Here is a 22,688-nt window from a genome sequence, read left to right on the forward strand (position 1 = left end):
AGAATAACATACCATTTTCATCTTTCCTCCTCTGTTACAGTTCACTATGATGCATCTTATTTGTTCTGCTTCTCCCACATAGAGTTCCCAAAAATTTTTGCCTTCTTGGAAGAATTTTAATACATAAGCGGATTATCTAACAGAGTAAGGTTAACTGTGTCTGTGTCAAAACTTGATGCAAGTAGGCACTTGCATGACCACGAGCTACTCAATTTTCCAAATATATCTGCTTTACAACAGCTGACCTAATTTCCCTCCTCCAAATATTGCCTTTTTTATTTTCAAATCACAAGAGTTACAACAACCCTATTATTACTTTTTTTTAGGATCAGAATTCCTACGGATAAATACTTACAGAAAGTGCCAAGAATTCTATAATTTTTTTCTAAATTCTTAATCCCACCTAAATCAAATATTCACCATCTATGCAAGGAAAATATCAGTGGAGCTTATATTAATATAAGTATTTAAGAATCATCAAAATTTATCGAAATTTAGCATTGTAGCAAAGAGCTTAACACCTTCACATCTTTGTTAACATGGCTCTCAATTTTTCAAGTCATATGAACAAGAATTACAATGGATTACTATAGCTAGATATTTAACACCTCCCCGGCAAAGGCACATAAGTAAGTTCTTTAAGCACTTAAAATCCTGCTCTCCCCTGCAATATATGCCAAACGTGATTCAGAGATATCAAGAATCATTTATTTCTGCTCCCAAGTCTCCTGAGGAATGCGGTTTCCTAGATAGGCTGAGAACACACACCAATAGCCTTGGGATCAGCACAGAAAAACAGTCAGAAAGGGAGGTAGTAGTTTCTTCGGTCTAAGATCCTCACAATAGTCTTTGAGAATTCAATCTCCTAGACCCCTAAATACTTCCCTTCCCTTTATCATTTAATACGTTAAAAGATTACCGGAAAAATATCATAGTAACAATAAATGTTTGTTGCTCTTTTATAACAAAGTGACACTACTTCACTGTAAAACTGTTTAACTAAAACACACCCAAAAATCTATGTCCAAATTGACTGCTTCTGTACAGTATGCAAACAACTAACAGTAGTTTCAAAGCATTATCCTCTCACTACATTTCTACAGCCTTCAAGAGTAGTAAATGTGGTCATTTGTGGACACAGGAAGAGAGACATGAGATTCAGAGGAGATCACAGTTTTAAGAAGAGAAAACAGCTTGTTCATGGCAGTATGGAGCAGAACCACCCTTATCTTAGTAGTCTAATGAAAAGAAGCCTGACCAGAGGAGATGGAGGAGGAGGGAGTTTTGAAGAAGCCGCCTTTAAAAAACAGATGAAGAACCTGGAATTTCTCACTATTTTTGTCCACATAAAAGGCTCTTCTCCAGACAAAGAACACAATAAATGAAGATTACAGTGATTTAAAAGGAGAAAAGTTTCTGACATTAACAACAGCACGGTGGTACTGGAATACAGATACACCCCTGCAGTCAGTAGATTTTTTTAATCACAGAAACCAAACATTTGTTTTATCCTTCAGTTCAGTGCAGTTACTCAGGAGAAATACCTCGTCTGTACCAGAAAAAGCATGTCTACAAGTATTTAAGATACAAGGGACACCATGTTCACTAAAAAAGTTTGAAAGGAATATAAATATAATTATCTCAACCTTATTTCCCAGCAATGAGACAGTAAACGGAATGATGTCCAATTAGACTGGTGGAACTCTTTCACGTGGAAGAAAATTAAGGGCATATGGGTTCTTCTAGGTTTACTTATTGTGAGAACAACGTGAAAAATGAAGTGCATAGTTCAGACATGTTAATGACGCTAGTGAATAGTGTTCTCTCTCTACCAACCAAAAAACCTTACAGAAACATGAAGAGTACTCTGTTACCCAGTTAGGGATCATATGGGGTCACACTGTACTCAAATGCTCCTTCCTAACCACAAAGCAACTTATAACTCCACTGGAATCACTCCACGGATGCCCTGGGCCTGCAATCAGGAACTTACTACCGTGACATTTTACAAAAAGTGTCATGAAGACTGCTCTGCTATTTATGGAACCAAACAGCAACTTCAGATTGTTTCAAAGGAACTGAAGAAGACCAAACCCTCAAAACCATGGTTTAAACACAGTAAACAGGATGGCACACAAGCAATTACTCTTTCATGGAGCAGTCATGGAAAGTTCAAGCTAAAAAAAAAGAACTTGATAAATGCTTGGTCACTCAAAAACTAAATGATGCGGGCATAGAAACCCTCAGCTTACTCTGAAATAATTCAATATCCTTTGCAGCAATTTAGCCATAGTTTTTTCTACATTAACCAGCTCCCAAATGCTGGCAATAAAAGAAATGAAGCTTTGCAGCATTGGATAGACAAAGGCAGCAATCACTTACTTTTTAAAGGAACTCATATAGTTTGTGTGTACATACAGTCTGAAGCCTAGGACCTACAGGCCTAAGAATTAGGCTATGAACGTGAGAGAAATCAGGCATGAAAACTGGCAGCAGGCTAGAGAGTAGCCTCTTTTCATGTTTTGCACTAAGACACGTCCATTTGCTTAAAAATGTGGTACCTGTCAGGTACTACAGCACTGTTCAGCTATGACAAAGACATTCAGTCCAGTTCTTCTTCAGATCCTTTTCCAATGCCCCTCATTGAGTAGATAAGACATTTATTTCTATATTACTGGAAGTAAATTGTTCAATTTCTTATACACCTTTTGAGACAACACTAAGGCTAACTCCTCCGTATTTGAAATTCTGCTTGAACTCTGGTAAAGACAGGCCAGGAAAGAGAAGATCTGCCCATTACCAGAGACTTGTGATAGAAAACTATCATTCCTCCAGGAGGCATACTATATTTTCTGCCGCAGTAGTAAATCACAGCAATAAGTGTTTTCCTGTTACATGTCACAATATACAACATTCATCGTTGCAGGAAAGCGAACGCTGTGCTACTGCATCCCACTGTATCTGAAACAAGGGCAGTCTAAGACCTTTATTCAAGTGTCTACCAGCTAGGTCATATTTTAAGTACCTAAAGTGGGGCTCTAGAGGAGATCAAAAGTAGAAGTTGCCAAAATGATATGGGAGAAGATCAGCGTACAGTCATTTTTCCCCCCCCAGCCTCCTCCTTTGCACTCTAACATTCACTTTTGAGTTTGTATTAGCCTCTCATAAGCTCCATTGTGGAAAAGAAGTCATAAGTACACTCAAGGTTCAGGTAATTACTGCTACCTCCCAAAAACATTTTCATAGCCAAGTGTTGTTGCCAGAGCTTGAGCCAAAAGGATTAAGTCCATACGCAAGGTGATTTTGATTTATCAGCTTACAGCAGCTTACAAGTTTTCTAATTCATACCATTTTGTTATGAGTGATCCAAGCCTGATGAAGGTATATGAATACACTCTAGAAAACAAGAACAGTAACTTGATCATTATCTAGCAAAATGCTTCAGTGTATGATTACTATCTCAGTCCTCCTAAATGAATAGGCCCACTCAAGCTAAAATTTAAACCAGGACTTGAGTGCTCTCTTAGGTCATGGAAGAGAAGACAGGCTTGTAAAATCTGCAGGGATAAACAGAAAAATTCTGAGGCACTCACTATTTTAGAGATGATCTGAAATCACCAAGCAGAAAATTCATCCCTCAAAAATAGCAGAAATAGCACCTTCTCTCTACACAACTGCTCTACAAAGAGATCAGGTAAGACAGAGAGATAGAGTTAGGAAATTACACTTTAAGATAACAAGGAACGTTACAGTGGTTCTGTGCTGAAAGTGTCTTGTATTATCTTTGGGAAGCAAAAATGAAGCCTCTAAGGAAATTATCATTTGAGGTTACATGGTGGGGTGAAAAGCAGATGAAATTTTGGTTTAAATTAGCTTTTTCTTAGCATGCAAGGATTCACCAGGCCATGTTTCTACAGCTGCAGATGCTCTAATAATGGTTTTAATTACCAAGTAAATAGTGATAGAGACTAAAAATATACAAGAAATTTTGACTTAATTATAAGCTGTGAATAATATTTTAGACAAATCTCAGCATTTAGATTATTCTTTAAAACACCTATCATGTCTACTGGAAAAGAAAAAAGGTCATGTGGAGACTTTGAAGTTCAAAGAAGTCTATTAATACATTTAAGGGCAAAAGAGAGTAAAGATTGGCTTTATTCTACAACACTGAACTGAACAAAAGAGAAATAAAGATATATGAAGTAGGCTAGAGAGTGGACACAAAAGAATGAAGTGATGAAGCATATAAAAGAAACACTCTTATGAATTATGTTTTCAGATTACCTGAGAATAAAGAGATGAGCATTTATCCAGCAGATAAGCAATTAATAATTTTATGACCACAGAAATAAGCTTACAAGCTTGTTTCTCATGCTACCTTCAACATGCAACTGCATCAAAATGAAACTGCAGCTGCTAAAAACGTAAAGAGGAATTAAATTCTGCCTTCCTCAACAGCTTTTGGCAAAGACTCAGATTCCAGTAGCTACTCAGTTAAGACAGACCATTTGATATGTACACACACACATACACTTTGACGTTATTGAGAATGAATTGTCTATGTAATCGTCTGGTGTTATACCTCCGTCTCACAAAACTATTTCTAGGGGAATATATTTGTTTTTCCCTATCATTTACATCTGATTTCCACTTTCGCATTGATATGGTCTTTCTCCTTTTCCTATTCTTTTATATAGAAACCAGTAAGACTAATCTGTACAAAAACAGACTACAGGAAGCCACATTAAGATCTAAAATTTAGAAATCAACTTATAAATCTTTGCTGTTATTGAAAAGAAATGGACTTCAACACAAAAGCATATGTTTCCTGGACACATTTTGAATGCGAAATTTTTAATAAAGGTATTATGATATGAAAAATGAACAATACGGAATTCCTACACACGTTCTAAAATATAAAGCATGGAAAACAATTAAAAAAAAAAACAAAAAAAAGATTACGTCTGAATTTTCAAATGTAAAAAAGTCACTTAGAAGACCCCTAATAGTAGTGGAAGCACTGTAATTATCATTACAGACATAACAATCCTTTCAAATAACAGAAAGGGTTGAAATAAATTCTTGAGACAGATATAAATACTGCATCCTACAATCAGAATCTCTAATAACATTGTAACACAAAACAGCAAATAGATTTCTGTAACTTACTTTATAAAAAGATGAAAACCAAGGCAAAGGGATAAGCACACAGGAAGGTTGGTTTTGACTCAGAACATTCATATCTCATTTACTTTAATAACAACTAGTTTACATTTCTTTCAAATCAGCTAAATCTCACGTCCTATCACTTTTTTTATGAGGCAGGTATCAGGAGAGTTATACAAAGGATGGCTTTTATCTGCTAAAAGCCTAAAATTTCCAAATGGGCATCTAAACATTTCAGAGTTCTGCATTTCAAAATACTCCTGTCTAGTATCAGTCACTGCTGTCACTTCATATCATCCTGTCACAGCTCAAAATGCTGAAATTACTTTGTTCTTTAAAGCTACTATCACCTGAGACTACCTCCTAGCACCACCGAGTTCGTTATTCAGGCTGCTTCTTAATCCTTACTCAATTCCCATATCTTGATACTGAATACTAGCTTTTTCCCAGGCTATGCCTCAAAGAAATCCTCCATGTCACAGACACGGGCAAAGTCACCACTGTCTATCCAGAGAACAAGTTCCTACTGTCACCATAAAGATACTATAATGATGAATCTTCTAACAGAAGAGTACCTACATCCCACAATCACCCCTTTTTCCTTGAGATCTTGATTTTTGAAAGCAACTACAGAATGAATTACTGCTGGGTACTTAGGTGAAGTGGCACAAATCTCCCCCAAATAGCATTCAAGCCCCTAGAACACAGGGACAGCCCTATACTCCTGCAGACTATGCCATCTTTGACACACACAATGTAACCTTTCTCTTGATTGAAAGCCTTCTCAAAGGCTTAAACATTTCTTTCCCTTGTGACACCTCCAGCCTCAGGCTACAAGGATTTTTTTTTTTTTTCATAGACCCATAAGTATTCGCATACAATTCATTTGAGGCTATCTTCGCAGCAGGTATCTGGTACCAATTATCTTCTTCCTGACTGTCAAAAAAACCCAGTGTGATATTAATATTCGTATTCAAATCTAATCATAATTCCAACAAAATTACTGATGTCTGAAAAGGTTTGCTCTACAAAATTTGCTTGAGCTTTCAATTAAACACCCATTGAACTGACAACGTAAGGAAAGTCATTCTACTTTCTAGATTTCATCCCCAGGTTGAAAAGCACTGATGAAAACTGATAAGAAAGTATAGCTGCAGAGTTTGACCTCTAGAGAAGCTCTACATGATTCTCCCTCAGAAGTGCTGCAGATTAAGAAAAAGTGACAGACCTAAAAGCTAAGTTTGGAAGTACACAGCAGGGAAGTCCTCCTTGTACATGTTGATGATCTCACTCTTGAAATAGAGAAGATGGAAATCAATGTAATCATCTTTATTTTCACTCAATCAACTACCATCTAGCCAAGTTACCTTGACAGAATAGCTCAACTTTTAATAATAATTTAGGGAAGAAAAACTAAAAGTTCCTGTCATGCTGAGAAGTATAGAAGGAGGGGCATACATAGATTCAAGGTAAGAAGAATACTCTTTTTTTGCTCCCTAGAACACTCTTTAAATTCTGTACAGGATTTTCACACACATTCCTCTCCCTTTGAGAGCTCAGATGCATGACAGGCTACACAGTGAAGGCTGTCCTTTCCCCCGCCTCCACCTACCACAGGTAATCACCAGCTTATTTGTTACCATTCAACTGTTTGTGCAGCCATGCTCCAGTGTTTTACAGACTATATGAAACACTAAGTTTAATCTATAAATAAATAAATAAACAAGAGAAAACAATTTATATTTAATTTTTTTTCAAGTAAAGCATCACAGAGCCAGTACATACTACAGCCAATAGTTAAAATAGCTCAAAATTAGGGGTGTGTAGCTCCTCAAAGCAGTTCTGCTACTAAAGAGACAAGTACCTTACAGCCCCACAGCTCGTAGGTTTGTGAGGGGAATTCCCAATATTCACTGTAAATCTGAGACTACATGCTTATTTCTGCTCTCTGATGTAAATCTGGACTAACCCCAGAGCAATAGCAGAAATTGAACTTTTGGACAAAAGTTTCCTACATTCGAGTGATTTTAACCTCCTACATCAATAATTGGTTTGAGAATAGAACTAACATTCAAAGCACCTAGCTAGTTCAGATTCAACAGATCTCAGCAGGATATACTGCCCATACGCATAGCTGAAACTTGGGCCATTGCCAGGCAAAGGTTTAAAGATAGCCTTAAGCAGACTTCAGTACTTTAAATTTCAGGCACCTACGTTTCATATTTTTGACTTCCATCACTATTTTATTTACCCTCTTACACTTATAGGCTATATTAGTTTTTTCAGAGTAACCAAGAAATCTCTCTACCACACCATATACTCGTCACTGGCTATCCCAATAAGACTTTCTACTCTCAAAGAGATACAGCGTTTCAGTTGATATCTTGGCCCATTTTTCCACTATGTTGCCATAAGATATACTGAACTCAAAGTTAAGGGTCAAGTAAACTAGTCATCTTTTGACTGTGCCACAGTCAACTTCCAAGAACTGCTGGTTACTTTTATTACTATCTTTTCCATCTTCTTACCTGAAGCAGTTCCCATCAAATTCTATCTTAATTATTACTCCATAGTGTTTCTAGACAGCAGATACATCTTCATTTCCAGTATTTCAAAATGCTATTTATAAGCTAATTCAGAGGGACAAAAGAGGAAAAAGACTTTGAAAAGAAAGCAGTCACCATTGTCCCCATTGCTCTTGAACAGAGTACCTATTCCTACAGTCTACGTAAATACAAGCCAGAGGAACATAAGCAGAACAGATCTTCCAACAGATCTTCCCCTGGACAAGTTATTTTGGTTTGTAGTCAGGAAAGTGCAAGTTAATTAGCTATGTATTAGTTCAAGAATGGAGCAAGTACTTCCATTGCTTGGCAATCAGTGCTTCAGCTAAAGAAATATGATCAACATATTTTACACTTTTTGAATACGTGGCTCAGCGGTTCCCAGTAAGTAATTTGTTCTATCTTTACTTGCCAGATTTCCCATCTCCACGATGCAGGACGAGTCTTCCCCTCGTCCTGGTGTTTGACACAGCATAATAATTATATTCTCCCATATTCGTAGAGAGTAACAAGCAAGCAGACTGAATAACCAGCTTTCTAACTCAGAAGCAGCTGTTCCAAATATACAAGACATCCACCTAATGAACTTAATAGATTCCTATATCACCATTATTCCCACAGGCCTGTGAATGTCATCATGAACACCAGAAATAAAGTCATTGTTTTGAAGAGGTTAGTATAAGAGCTTTAAAATAAATAAATTAAGAAATTACCAAGTATCCTTTTCAATCTTCTGTTTCCAAATTGTATTAAGATAAAATTCAACCTAGTTTACAAAGAACAGAGTGCTGAATTCAAATTCAAAGTTTGAAAATATATATATATACATACATATGTATATAACCCATACCTCTGCAGTTAAATAAACATCCAGCTTCATTTCTAAGTACGAACATGTTGCTGCAGACCTGAGCAATGTCCTGGAGTTCAGAAGGCCCACAGTAACTGACCAACCATAACGTTTTTTCTAGGTTCATTGTCACAGCACCACATAAACTCTTTCATAGTTTCTCCTGCCTTTACACATGCAGTAAAGCTATGGATAACTTCTTCGAAATTCTACTGTAAGGCTGAAGATTGTTGATAGCTCAGTGAAAGGACAGCAACCACTGAAGAGATGAAAAACTTCATATAAACATACTGACAGTACATGGTGGCATTAGTTAAGTCTTTCCCAAAGACTTATGAAGCCAAATTGTATGCAAGCATAGTATACTATAGGTACGACTTTGTAAGTCTTTGAGATATACTATACATGAATATTTATCTATTTGAACATTCAATACTGTCAAATGCAGCTGAGTCTTAAGATCAACATTAAAATGAATACATGTTTATATACAGATTTCCACATGTTATGAAGGTCTGTATATTTAATCAAGTCCTGCGGCAATAATTCAGGACTTTTCAAGAATTTTCTTGACAATAGCTTTGTTTCATACTTATTCTTTCCTAACACTGCTATTTTGTCAGTCAGGATCTACTAACATTTTATGGCAGAGAACACAGTATGTAATACTGTTTGAAAGTTTGTTCTCCTCTTGAAGAGGCACAAAAGAGGCATCTGAAAAATAGAACTATAGATAAAAACAGAACTAAGTCACCAATCAAAACAACTCAACCCAGCAGTACTTATTATCTTTTCCAAAAGCTAGTATTGATGCCAAGACCAGTAGTCCAGATAGAAATCCTTGCTAGCAAGTCACTTACCATATTTATTGATGATACAGGACCAATGCTGTTGACATAAATGTCAACATCAATAACTGTTGGTTTTACTGTGGAAGAAAAAAAAACAACATTTAATATTATTTTGCAGAAAACATAAGCAACCACTTTAAACATTTTCTTTCCCAATAACTGCAGGGTGTACTCTTCAGATAACAACGAAGGACTACTGAGAAACATGGATTATGTATTTTTCAGGAAGGCAAGGTTCTTTCCCTCCTTACCGATATAAATTGCCCTAAATTATAGCCTGTACCATTTTATCATTATGTTCTCTATTTATCTCAGCAGTAATTTGTTAAAGAAACTTCTGTTGCTAAGCACAGTGGCTCAAAAGTAAAAGCTAAGATGACTGACATGAAATAAGAAACAGTGCAACTTAAGACTTCTTCCCATTGCCTCAAAATTCAGATGCTTTAGCATGCTTGTTCCACACAAAAAAAGAAATCTTTCCAGATTTTCTCATTATATCAGCCCTGAAATAATCCTAACTTAGAGTAAATCACTTTAAAATTCCATTCAGCTACACCTGAGCAACTTGCCTCCTGTCAGTTTAGACTCTCTCCTGTCAGCCCACATTGTCTTCACACTCATTCATCTAGATGTTTTTGAATTTGATTTGGTTAAATAAATACAAGTTTCTCACAGGATCCTCAGTGTTTTCAGACTTTCAGGGTTTCATTCAAAGACAACAAACAGGTCAGGACAAACTCTGTACTCCTTTCTTTAGCTTAGGCCACTAAGTTTTTCAGCATCTTTAGGGTTATACTTGCTGAACATCATTTAGATAGCCCTTATGGTGACATGCCGTAACTTTACCGTACCGCCACTCTTGCAGTTAAAGGTATAATTTTTACCTATACTGCTTTCCTTCTGCCTCTTCAGGATATACATTAACCTATTAACTGAGGTCTAATTTGGTGTGTTACATTCTCTAATTAGTTGCCTCAAAACTAGAGTAAGTATAAATCCCATTCTAAACTGCATACTCATAACTGAAATAAACTTGGCCCTCTGTAGGCCAACAGCCTCTGTCAGACACCTCCATTTGCAACAGAGGCATCTTCTCCTGTCCATCATCTTCAGTAATCTCCAGAGAACAATATGAAACACTGAAGTTTGGGAACCACAGTTTCTCTCCTGACTATGCAGAACTCAGGGCTTTTTCATAATAATCCTCTTGTGTCCTAGAACAAGGAAATTCCAGGTACATCTGTCACTCAAAACTCAAAGAGCCTTCCTCAGGGAAGCTACTGAGTAGAGAAAGTGAGAAACACTTCAGTATCACAGTTCTGAGGGAAGCTTATAACAGGTGGTCAATAATTAATTTGTCTAAAGCTTAAGAAGCCCTCTGACACAAAGCTGAAGACAGGTATCTTCACATGCAAAGATTAACAATTTTTGCCCCACTCTCTAAATTTCAGGCTAACAATGAGGCAGCTGAGGACTTTTAAGTAGTTAAAAAGTTACATGGTTCTGAAAAATAGGTGGTCTGGGTCATCAGGTAAAACTTAGGTACGTACATCTCACTTTAGAAAGATCAGATCTAATGTTAAAAAAAACAAACATTAAAACAGGTACAAATAGTGGTCAAAGATAATGATCAGTCTCCGTAATTCATGAAATACCACACAGTTCTTTAACTGCATATGGTCAGGATATTTGCAGTTATTTAAGGCCATGATTTCAAATTGTCTGAAGTATTGGCTTATAGTAATAAACTCAAATCTTCCCTTCAGCAAAAGAAAATCTGAACTCAGTTGAACAAGCACGACTGATTAATACAACTCTAATTGCTAATAACTAAAGAGGAGTCGAGCAGCTTCTGATAATGAGACTTGCCTCAAAATGCAGTAATAAATGTCATTACATAGGAACTGGTAATAGCAGGGAACTACAGCTAGCTCTTTTACCAAGATGTCATACATAGAAAAAAGCACTCTGATCCTGTTAGGGCTTATGCACATATGCAGCTGGAAGTTCAACACTGAAGATTTCTGGTAAACATTAGTGGAACTAGACTTAGTGATGCAAACTAGGCATGCAGTTGAATCTTGGCAAAATCCAGGCCAAAGTTCAGGACAAAGACACAATGCTTAGAATTCATTTTTGTTTAACCGTTACAGTTAACTATGTAAGTAGATTATGAGAGTATAATTTCTCCTGAATGCGCTGGGCCAAATTCTCTCCTGGGGCAAAATAATGAAACACTGCATTTGTTTATGTTGAAGAGAATTTGGTTTCACCTGCAGTAAGGCTCTAACCTAGAATCAGAAGAAAACTTAACAGCAGCTAGTTTCTACATCAGCAAAAATCAGGATCTAGCCTCAGAAGTTCCCAGACAAATTAAAATTAAAATTAAATTCAGGTAAGATATTATCTCCCACAATAAAAAAGACTGAAAGTTCCCTTGAATGAGATTTTGTTTTCCTAGGCAGTGGCATAAAATACAATCATCATACAATGGTGTGATAAATATGTGCTTGAGTTTTGAAAGAAAAGATGTGCAAGCATAGTTCTTGTTGTATACGGTCTCTCATGGACATAAGCAGATTCTAGGAGAACCATCAAGTATAAAGCTTAGGTTTGCTATCACAGAGTTGAATTCAGAATACTAACTATAATGAGGCAAGGGTTTTAGGATTATTTCACTCAGAATTCATTATGAAAAAGAAAAAGAAAACAGCTGAGTCTCAAAATGATCATATTTACATTTAGAAAGGACTCCCCTTCTACCAGTCTGCAAAACTAAACTGAGTTTCATGAAAAGACAGAAATAGTTACACTACCAGTTATTTCAAGACTTGCACCATTTTTGCTGTATACTACACACATTTGTGAACACTCTACTAACAGACTAAGCCCTGCATGGAGTTGCTGAGCTGCAGATGGTGCCTTTTTTCATGCGCTAAATGTCAGTCCTCACAGTTTTGTTGCTCAAGCAACCAAAGTGTGAACACCTCACTAAAAGCTAACACTAAGATTATAAGCCTACAAATGGCTACCTAGCTCCCAGTACAGTTTTGACAGAGGCATCAGCCCAAAATAGTTCTAAAGAGATGTCAGAAACTCAGAAAAATTACTAACAGAGCCATGCATACATCACATGTAGGAGAGAAATTTAAAAAGACTGTCAACAGATGTACCAACCTTCTCAAAGGTCTTTGAAATATTCTTTAATATATGATATTGCACCAAAAGACAATGCAAGCACGTCCAAATAACTGCACTGCTATGCTGCTGCACAGTGCTATCTCAGGTTAGTTAACTGCTCATCACATATATTTCATTTTCAAACATGTTGATTTCAACTGAGGAAGGAATTTATCAAGCCAATCAAAGTATCTGCAAACAAAGCTAAGGTCATGCCAATTTTTAGCTAATAGTCCCCATCCGATCCGAATGCCACAACTTTGAGGCAGATGAAATATTTACATGCCAGTCAGCCTTGTGACTATCACATTGCAAAGACACTCCCAAGTGAAATTCATCTACAAATTTCAGATAATTCAAGAGAAGCCCAGCCACAGGAGTCAGGAGTTCAGTGCTGCCCGCACTTAAGAAGCCAGGTGAAGCTTAAACAGCTAGTCTGAAGCTAGCTTAGGTATGTCTACCTAAAAATAAAATTCAGAGGCAGTCAGAACAATGCTCCAACCACTTGCACAAATACAAATGCAAGCTGACTACAGGCTTTGTGTAGATCTGCTCTAGATTTTCACCAGTGAAATAAACAGTAACAGTTCTCAAATCCCATTAAAATCCATGGAGATTTTATTCCTAGACATATGCAAGTTGATTAAGAGTGCAAGAAAATGGACAGATAAATCAGTGGGAGAATTTTATAAGTTTTCTGAAGAAACGAATAAAGTGATTGTCAAATAAATTCACACAGCCTTTAGGGAAAAACTCTGCAGATAAGTTCCTGATATTTTATTGTGCTTATTTAGTACTTTAAAAGACACTGTCCTCTTAAATAGCTCTTAATTTTTAGTAGATCTCTGCTATTCAATATTTATGTTTATTTCAGGAATGAGACCAATTTTGTTTCCTCCCTACAGAAAGCTTCCTCCACATTTGAAGTCTATCCAAACAGCATTTATGTTCCTGCACCAAATGTAAATATTTAGAATTATTTTTAAAAGTTGTATGTGTAGAAATCCTTTTATTGAAAGGTCATTTAAACACGAATAGAACCAGATGAGTGCTCATACATTTTAAAATCAAATTAAAATTAACTTTTGCTGAGAGTTAACCTTTCTTACATTGTTCAAGAAGCTCTCAACTCTAAATTACTCTGTTTTTAAGCAAAAACTTAAGGTAAGAAAGTTCCGGATCAATATACACATATTTATAGAAGCAAAGCAATTAGCATTAGATTTTTAGAAGACATGCAATCACATAATGAACACAATACAAGCTCTGTTCCAGAAATACACAGTATTCTAAACTCCCTCTAACTTCCACAAGACTTCTGAGAGCAAAAGACTAACAAGATTGGCTCCACAGGAATGAGATACTTTTTGAAATTATTCTATAATGATATTTTACATTATCTCATTAACACATCAATTGCTATTTTTAGACTGTGATAAAGCTGTAACAAATAATTATACAGTTATGGGTAACTGTCATAGTAGTGATTATTGTATTAATGTTCACCTCGCATTAGTGATGATGACTATTAATATTTTCCTACAAGACCTTATAGGTGGCATCTAATTACTTGTTTGTTCCTGTAAACAAATTGCTATCCTAACAAGTCACTTCTCAGGGATAGCTGTGATCAGCTAAAACTTCTGTATTTTAAGACAAACTACCACATTTGAAGAGAGACATGATAACAGGGAGATGTCAGTAAAGGGAAAAAAAAAAAGATTCATTCTTCCTGCATAGAAGAGAGTGAGGTTGAACAACAGATAGAAGTCAAAGCCTTTCACTCGCTACAGCAAAAGAAACTCTGACAGAACTGTCATCCCCGTGATTTAAGACCAATCTACCAAAAACTACCAAGATCTGTAAGAAAGTAGGAGAATAAATTTCCCTGAAGGGGAGAGGAGGACTGAAAATCAGAAGAAAAATAAAAAATTAGGTAGAGACTTGAGAGAAAATTTGGATGACAGCAATATCAGGATGGGAACACAATTGTCTGAACGAGGTATTTTATTCACATGCTAAGCTGTGTTGCTATTCATCCAGGAATGTGAATGACAGCATGTAAATGAAAGGACTCCCTCAATCAACTAAGAATCACTTTTATTCTTCACCTCCCACCATCACCATCCAACAGTCTTCAACACTTTCATCTTTCATTTATCTTTCCCTAATTCATTGACCATGATTTTTCTGGTACCATGGTGTCTGGGAATGAGAACTGTAGATCTTACATAGTTATGCTGGTTTTATGATCAGTCTCTAGAGTTTATATTATGGTTTTATTTATATTTATATTCATAGGAGAGGGGAAGTTCCTATGAGGTATCATGAGACCAAACAATAATAGATTTTGTTCCTGTAAAGTCTCACAAGCTAACAATGTCTGGATGAACAATAACAGTTACAGGAAAAACATACAGGTGCACAAAAGGGCAAAGGTATTTTAAAATAATATGTGTTGAAAGTTTTCAATGCTTAAAGATTATAGAGTACTTTATTTCTTCCTGTCCCAACCTCAAAATGGGAACTGTAGCACTGTATACCTGTCAAATTTAAAGTTCTGCTCAGAAAGCCTCTTTGATGCAAGCACACTTTGGCACTTGGAAGGGCCGCTATAGACTAAGTAATCACAGAAGGAAGGAGAAAGAGAAAAGGGGTTGTCTAGTATAATGAAAATCTGACTTTTTCTGACTCTTCCCTAATTTCCAATCCCTGTCTTCCTGCAAGTCTGTATGCTACCCTCCCAAACGCCTCTCAGATTTATTAGGTGAAGTTATGGAAAAGATGAAAAAATAAGGTATCAGTTATGAACTAGCAGCTGCTATATGTAGTTTTGGGTCTGCCATTTTGGCTGAGGGGTCTGGCAAACATAACTGTCTGCCAAACCTTTCTACCTACAATGCAACTTAAGACAAAGGTTCATTCTGAACTTGTATCAAGCCATTTCAACAAGTAATCACTGCCAACAAATAAAACTGAGTAACAGGTATATGCATGAATGCATTATTTACATTCACACAGGGAGGGTCCTATTGTAAGGGACCTTACTGTTAAGTACTCAGGTAAGAGGTCTCTCTCTCTCTCTAACACAAAACCAGTATAACTTTGTCAACCCCAAAAACTACTTGCAAGTCTTAAGTATTGCTAAAATATCACAAACAGTGCACTACAAATGAGCCAAAAGAACAGTCTTATCCCCCAGAAACTGTATTACTCTGGTTAAATTCTGATATTATCTTCAGAAAAAAAAAAAAGCTTTTGAATATTGAAATATTTCTGTATAAGCATTATCAGCCGCAAATCAAAATGCTGCTTTTCAGCATTTGATTTAAAGCACCTGCATGAAAAAAGGAAAAAAAAAAAAAGAAAGAAAAAATATCTGTTAAATAATCAAAATATAAAGCCACATTCTTTTTTTGAGCAGAAACATTAAATTGGAGCGGGGAGCTGCAAGGTCACTCCATTTGAATGAAACCTGTGTACATATCCTTTCAGTGTGACTCATGAGAGTTTTACCTGAGAGAAGGAGAAAAAAGTGGAGTGCTTCCCCTCACTCACAGCTGAGCAGCTGTGACGCAGACTGGATCATCAATGAAACTGAAAAATTCCCCTATACTCAGCTCCCTGGTTAAAAGGTTCGAAGAGCAGAATGCAGGCATCAGAAAGTTCACTGTCAGCAGTCTATCCTAATAAGAAATACTCCCATGTTAGATTTTGAGAGCCTGTGTCTGACGCACTGCATTGGCACCAGATTGGGATTAGGTGCTCAGAATGCAACCGATTTACCATTATAGCTTTGTGAGGTTTATTTTTTCACATAAGCAAGATTTCAAAAAGAAGAGACGCTTACTTGTTTCACAGGTTTAAACAAAGTTATCTTAGACTCCAGGCTGAGGGACTGAACAGTGCATCGATCTAACTTGTCCATGAGGCTGATTGTGGTGAGTTTCTTGCTTTACATAACATATGTAAATCAGTAGCTTCTCCCACCTAATAATAAGAGGACTAAAGCACCTTTGTCCATTACTCATAACATTTATAAGGTTCCTGTCTCTATTTTCCTTCATATTTACATCATCTGCTGTTTATATTATGTTTTAAAACTCAGATATGGACCAACGTTTTCAGAATCTAAAACTGGGATTTTGGAGTGGCCACAGAGAGGTTTACTCACCCTTTATTAGTCTTAGCATTAATATTCTGGAAATGTTCATGGCAAAGTTTGCAGAAGAACGTATCAATTACTAGAGAGGCTAGAGAATCAAAATTCCTGCAGACAACTGAGAAAACCCTTCTATCCTCTCCCCTAGAATAAAGATGGTTCTCATTTGCATTTAATAGTAACCCTTTCTCCAGGAATATCTCACACAGATGCGCTTATATCATGCATGGGAGATGACTGGCCCTAAAATATTCTTCATACTTACTGTTTTACTCATGGAAATGGGCAGCTAATGGATTTCCAGTTTGGTAGCCAAATCAGAAGAAAAGTTTTCTGAAATAATGACAATCCACTTTCCCAAAAGAACAGAAAGGGAAGTACTAATGACAGCAATTGAAGCATTTCTGTTTTGTTTTTTTTTTCTTAGGATCTTCTTCAACCACTGAGCATTCACCAGATTCAGCCCTGTTTCCTACCTGAGTCTTGGCTGCAGCATTCTACATCCTAACTGACGGGTTATTCTTTTTTTTTTTTTTCTTGACATACTAGCCTAAGTTAGACTAATCTCTACATCTTTCTACAGTGCCCAGTACTACTGAATTTGGATCCGGAACTATGGCCTTCTCCTCCCGAGTGGTACTGTAATACTAACAGAAGTTAATCCCTGTCTCCTTCTGGCTGTGGAATACCTTCATTATTTACACACCAGTCAGCTCTCCAAGTGCAAATGTCTATAATCAACCCCAAAGTGACAACTGTCTCTCACTACTTCCTGTTACAAGGAGTCTGACAACATCTCTCATAGGATAGCATAAAAAAAGACTTCTACCAGAAAGCAATAATTTTACCTTGCATGACAGTTTACAGCTTTCTCTGCACTATGATCCAGGATAATATTTTGATCTGTGAGGCAATCAGCAATCCTCTGTCATCACATACATGGAAGCCTTGCTGGAGCTAATTTAAAGAGTATCAGGTGTGGCAATCAGCAGCTAGCAGAAATAACTTGACAGCCACAGTGGAAGCAACAGCCTGTAGCACACTTCAGGGTGCATTTCTGTGTGGCCTGCCACAAAGGCACATCAGGCAGAAGAAAGGTTCCAATATAGCTCCAGAACTCAAGGTTTTCATTTGGATTGTGCTTAAAAACACACATCTGCTTTAAAGAGCCACAGAACAAAAGTTCTGTTCACTCACTCAACGGATCTGCTCCTGGCCCACAGGGAGAAACTGCTTAAATTAGTTACAAACATAACTTTCAACTGCTTAAAAAGAGAACTGCTCTTAAACTCTGCAAAGCAAGCACAGTAAAGGAAGTCAGACAGAACCTATCCTGTTTGTTTGCCAACACAAATTGGCCTACCTATTTCTACTGGCTACACCTGTACAAACCTACTCAAGGTTCTGAGAGTCTGTGAGACTGCTCTGGTTTTGAGAAATTTGACTAATAGTTATAAAGATATTTGGGGAGGAAAAACACCAGCTTGACTCTCAAGACAGGTAGAACCTGTGGAGTTGGAAAACAGACAGGCATCAAATCGTGTGTGTGCGCATTTGTGTGTATGTGCATGTATGCATATATACTTTAAAGTGCATTTATCTGGGCTTATAAATACGAAATAAAAATAGGGGACTAGCAGAAGCTGTAGGGATCACATATTCTTAAAGGGTCCCAGAGGCCTCTAAGTTACTGTAGCACAATCAAAAAGGGAGGGAAAAGCAGGCGTCAGTGGCGAAGCTACCTTCAAAATGTAAGCTGATAAGGCTTTCTTGAACATGTGCCCTGAACAGCAGCCTGCCCTACTATAGTGATACAATTGAAAAGCAGAACAAGATTGAAACATGCAACATATAGATTAGCCTGCCACTCTATTCTACTCTTTGACTGAATGATACTGGTAAGATTAGCATTATTCATGCTTCTTCTGTCTTCTCCGTAATGCTCTTGCCTCAAGTCGGATTTGATGTCAGCTTGCATTCTTTTTTTTTTTGATTAAGAAGGCAGGCAGCTCAGAAGCCAGATCTCAGAATGTATAGGAACAATAAATGAAGATGGTAAATTACTGCATTTATACAAGACCTCTAAGGCATTAAAATTTAATGAAATCTTTTCAGTTCTGGACTGACTACTACCAGAAGTATCAGTTGAAAACCCAACAGTCAGCTAGGTAACTTGGAGGCCCAGAAGCCTCTGTCTTGAAACCTTCTGTTCCTTGATTGGGCTTTGTATCTTTTTTTAACTTTATTTCTAATACTTACGATCACACTGTACTTTCAGTTGCCCTGGAGAGTTAAAGTACACTAGAGTACAGCCCCTTGTAGTAGGCTTTTTTCTTAGCATTATCTTACCTCAGTCTGTGAAATAGAAAGCAAAGTATTAAACTTTCCCTAGCGCCACAGAAATAACTGCAAAGACCATTGGTACAACCTGGAACTGAGAGAAAATAGAATCCACAGTGATTTTTTAAGTATTTTTAAAAGTGCTAAACTAGAAAACTATCACATACCTAACATCATTTTCTCATATTGGGAGCTCCACTGAGAGAGGTAACAGACAGCTGGCTATTTGAACCCAGCATGTATGTGTAACTTCTTGTTCTAGTCCTGCTGTATTCTGGGAAAAGTACTTCAGGAGCTAGGGGAAAGGGCAGGCAATTGCAGGAAGGTTGGCGAGCACCTGGTCAGACTGCAGGATGTGGGTTTAAGAATATGCTTTGCACTTATATTAGAGTGCTGAGGTAAATGATCACTTGTTAGAGATGCTCACAGAATGTTTTTATTTTCTAAAAAGTACTGGTGAAATAGAATGACATTTTCTTTCACATCAGCAGATTCAGATAAAGAGAGAAACTTGGAGATTACCTCAGCTTATGAACTAACCTTAACATTATTACTGTCTTGTCATCACTGAAATTTTGCCCCACATTAGTTACGGCCTCTAGTGAGTAAGAGGGAAAAAAACCCTTCTCCCTGAGGTCGGGCAAACTAGCTACTGAAAGGTAACTGTTGAGACTTAATGCTCTTCATGCTCCAAATAAGTACTGTAGCCCTGAGGCTGGTCTAGGGCGAGGTTTTTCCCCTCCTGCTACTTATGCCACATTTCAGAAACCTCTCACATATTCCCCTTTTCTATGGTAAGGTGACTTTCACAATAAGAGAAACAGCATATTATCTTCAAAAAAAAACCAAAAAACCTCACTCAGGGAGTGCAAGGACTCCCCTTATAAACTGGTGAAACTTTTACTCTGCAAGAATACACTGTTACAAACTTTCTCCACAAACCTACATTCTCTATAAATACGACAGCTGAACAATGTAGAGTAATAAAGGTAGCTTTTATTTTCCAGAACTGCAGTTGCGGAGCTGTCCATTAAGAAAGGTGAAAAGGAAAGTTTCATTAAAATAAACTGACTTTGAAGGAAATCTGTTTTGTCCTGTGTCATTCAATTTTCCAATGCTTTGTTTTTGTTTTTTTTTTTATTGGAACTTATGTTTTAAATTAGTTGGTCAAAAACAGTGCAATGGCAAAAATCTGATTTATTAATAGAGCCTAAGTAAGTCTGAAATTTTTCCAGCTGCAGTTATCATGCTGCTCTGTGGCCTGTTGATTTGCCTATTTCCATTCTCATTATATTAATAAAGAGAATTCAGGACCAGTATTTGTGTCCTACCATACGTTAGAACTTAATCCAGTGTGATGCGAGAAAGAAATCATGCTCTTGCAGAGCAGTAAAGCCTTATTACACTTAGAAAAAGTTGCATGACCATTGAATATGTCTTCGCTTCCACAGACTTTGAAACAGACCTTGGAGTACCTGCCTAAGGAAGGGATTTTAAGACCTTCATGGTTCAGAGTAAGTTTACTTGCTACCTGGGATTGATGCCTTTTATACTACAGCATAGTGCTAGTATCCTCAGCCCTATAACTGAGCTGGTAAAAAATGGGTGGAAATGATGCTTTCTCTCATAAAACACTTACCTTTTTTTTCTGTAATCAGTACACTAGTATAAGCTGTTCAGTGTGGGGTGCTTTCTCTTCTTTTTTTCAATACCAGAAGGTATGCTTGCTGAGTGAAATAATGGAAAACTGCCAGATGGCACTATTAAAATGAAAACCCTCACAAGCTGTGATATTTACGGAGACAAGAACTCTGCCCAGTATGTGGCCAAGGGGGATGCAGGCAGGCATTCCCCTGCTGGCAGAACATTGTTTTGTTTTGGAAGTCCTAAGGCCCCTTTCACCTAGATACCTCCTGTTAAGGTGTCGTGTTGGTGATCTCCTTCACAAAGTAACTATTTTGCCTAATACTTGGGTTGTTCAATCCCCTCCTTCAGAACCTTGACTTGTAACACTGAAGGCAATGTCTCTACTGTCCAGCGCTGTCAGGTGAGGACGGACCTGAGCATATGATGTGAGTGGCAGTGATTTACATGAAAGCCTGGCATACGGACGCCAGGCATATAGATGGGGTAAGAAAAACAGTGCTTCCGAAGAGAAAAGAGAAAGCTCTGGCCTTGCATCTTAGCATGGACCTATGCTCTCTTTACCCTTGGGCAGAGAGAGGTGGGGCTGAGGTCTGTGTTCGTAGGAGGACATTCAGTGATGAATTTACCCTTGTCTTGGAGGTTATGTGATTGTTGAGGTTCTCCATGCCCACAGTATAGCAAACGGGCACTCAGATTATGTCTGTGTAGTGCCAGTTAGTGCTTGGACACACTTAGGTTAGCCAAAACATCAAGTCCCCTGGAAGGATGAAAGATCACAGAAAACTCACTGCATAGGCAAACATGCATTTCAGCACCTCCCATTTGCCACGCTTTTCTTTTTCTCCCCATAGCCTTTGACATGCAAAAGTGTGTTCTCAAGTAACCTAAAAACAGCAATCCTGAACCTTGAAAGTGCTGAGCAGTCAGGATATTACTAGGCTGTTCTGACTGCTTTCAAAAAGAAGACCATCTCTCCAGGAGCGTTGCTAAAGTTATCCATTCTTAGAAATATTGGTTTTGCAATAAGGAATTGGATAAGGGAGTGAAGAGCAATGTCACATGAAACGGTGAGTCTCCTCTGTGCTGTGGGACTGCTGATTTCCTTACAGGCAACACGGCACAAATGGAAAGGCCCTAGTGAGTAGCTGACTGCATGCCAATCCTGGATTTAACCCTCAGCGTCTTTTATCAGCTCCACTTCTGCTTCAATTCTGAAAACTATTTCCCTCTCTCCTCCTCTACTGGTTCATTCCATGCTTTGCATAAACTCCAAAATATGCATTTTCTTATTCTATGCACTAATGTATCTAGTCCACTACTTTTTTCTCCCTAGTGCTTTAACTGATATATATTAATACTGGGAGCTTCAGGACAGGGTCTCAGTTTAGTTAACAGGACAAGTCAACCATCTAATTTGGAGGATAACCTCCCACATGAAAAGGTAGACATGCTTTAGTGTACGGAACCAACTGGCAATTCAGGTAAGTTACATATAATGCCTGATCCTCTGACATTCCCGTGGTGTTCTTGACAAATGCAGCAGCTCCATAGCTTCAAAAGGGCAATGTTATTTATCTGCATCAGAGGTGGGAGAGTAGGGAAGAGGGAGCAGGGAAGGAAGCAGGGAGGCGAAATAACTTCCCTAGCATCTGAGCAACACTTAGCTGAAGCTGTGAAATAGCCAGATTCCTATCAAAAAGAAAAATGGCCTAGGCCTGAAATCCTTAACAGAGATAGATAGATGTAGTCCAGACCTGTATAGTCTGTTTGGTAGGATATATGAGGAGCTGTGTAATTTAACTCCTTTCTCTAAAATAGGATTTAGGAAAGTTTACGGAGACAAAAGGAATTACTTTGGTAACAATGATTTTCCAATAGTGTAGGATATGCCTGACCTCTACTAATTTTATGGCAACTGACATGGG

The 22,688-nt window shown here is 37.5% G+C and overlaps 1 protein-coding gene across 5 annotated transcripts in view; it reads right to left on the reverse strand.

Annotated features, from left to right (window-relative positions):
• The window catches only part of GABRG3 (gamma-aminobutyric acid type A receptor subunit gamma3), a 342,277-nt gene that overhangs the window by 313,083 nt on the left and 6,506 nt on the right, over positions 1-22,688 (reverse strand). For all 5 annotated transcript variants that reach the window (XM_009666387.2, XM_009666383.2, XM_068923174.1 and 2 more), the window contains one exon: positions 9,444-9,511. In XM_009666387.2, the coding sequence (XP_009664682.1) occupies positions 9,444-9,511 (68 nt within the window). The remainder of the gene's footprint in view (positions 1-9,443; positions 9,512-22,688) is intronic.

This window comes from Struthio camelus, chromosome 1, assembly GCF_040807025.1.
Source record: "Struthio camelus isolate bStrCam1 chromosome 1, bStrCam1.hap1, whole genome shotgun sequence".
Classification (NCBI taxonomy): domain Eukaryota; kingdom Metazoa; phylum Chordata; class Aves; order Struthioniformes; family Struthionidae; genus Struthio; species Struthio camelus.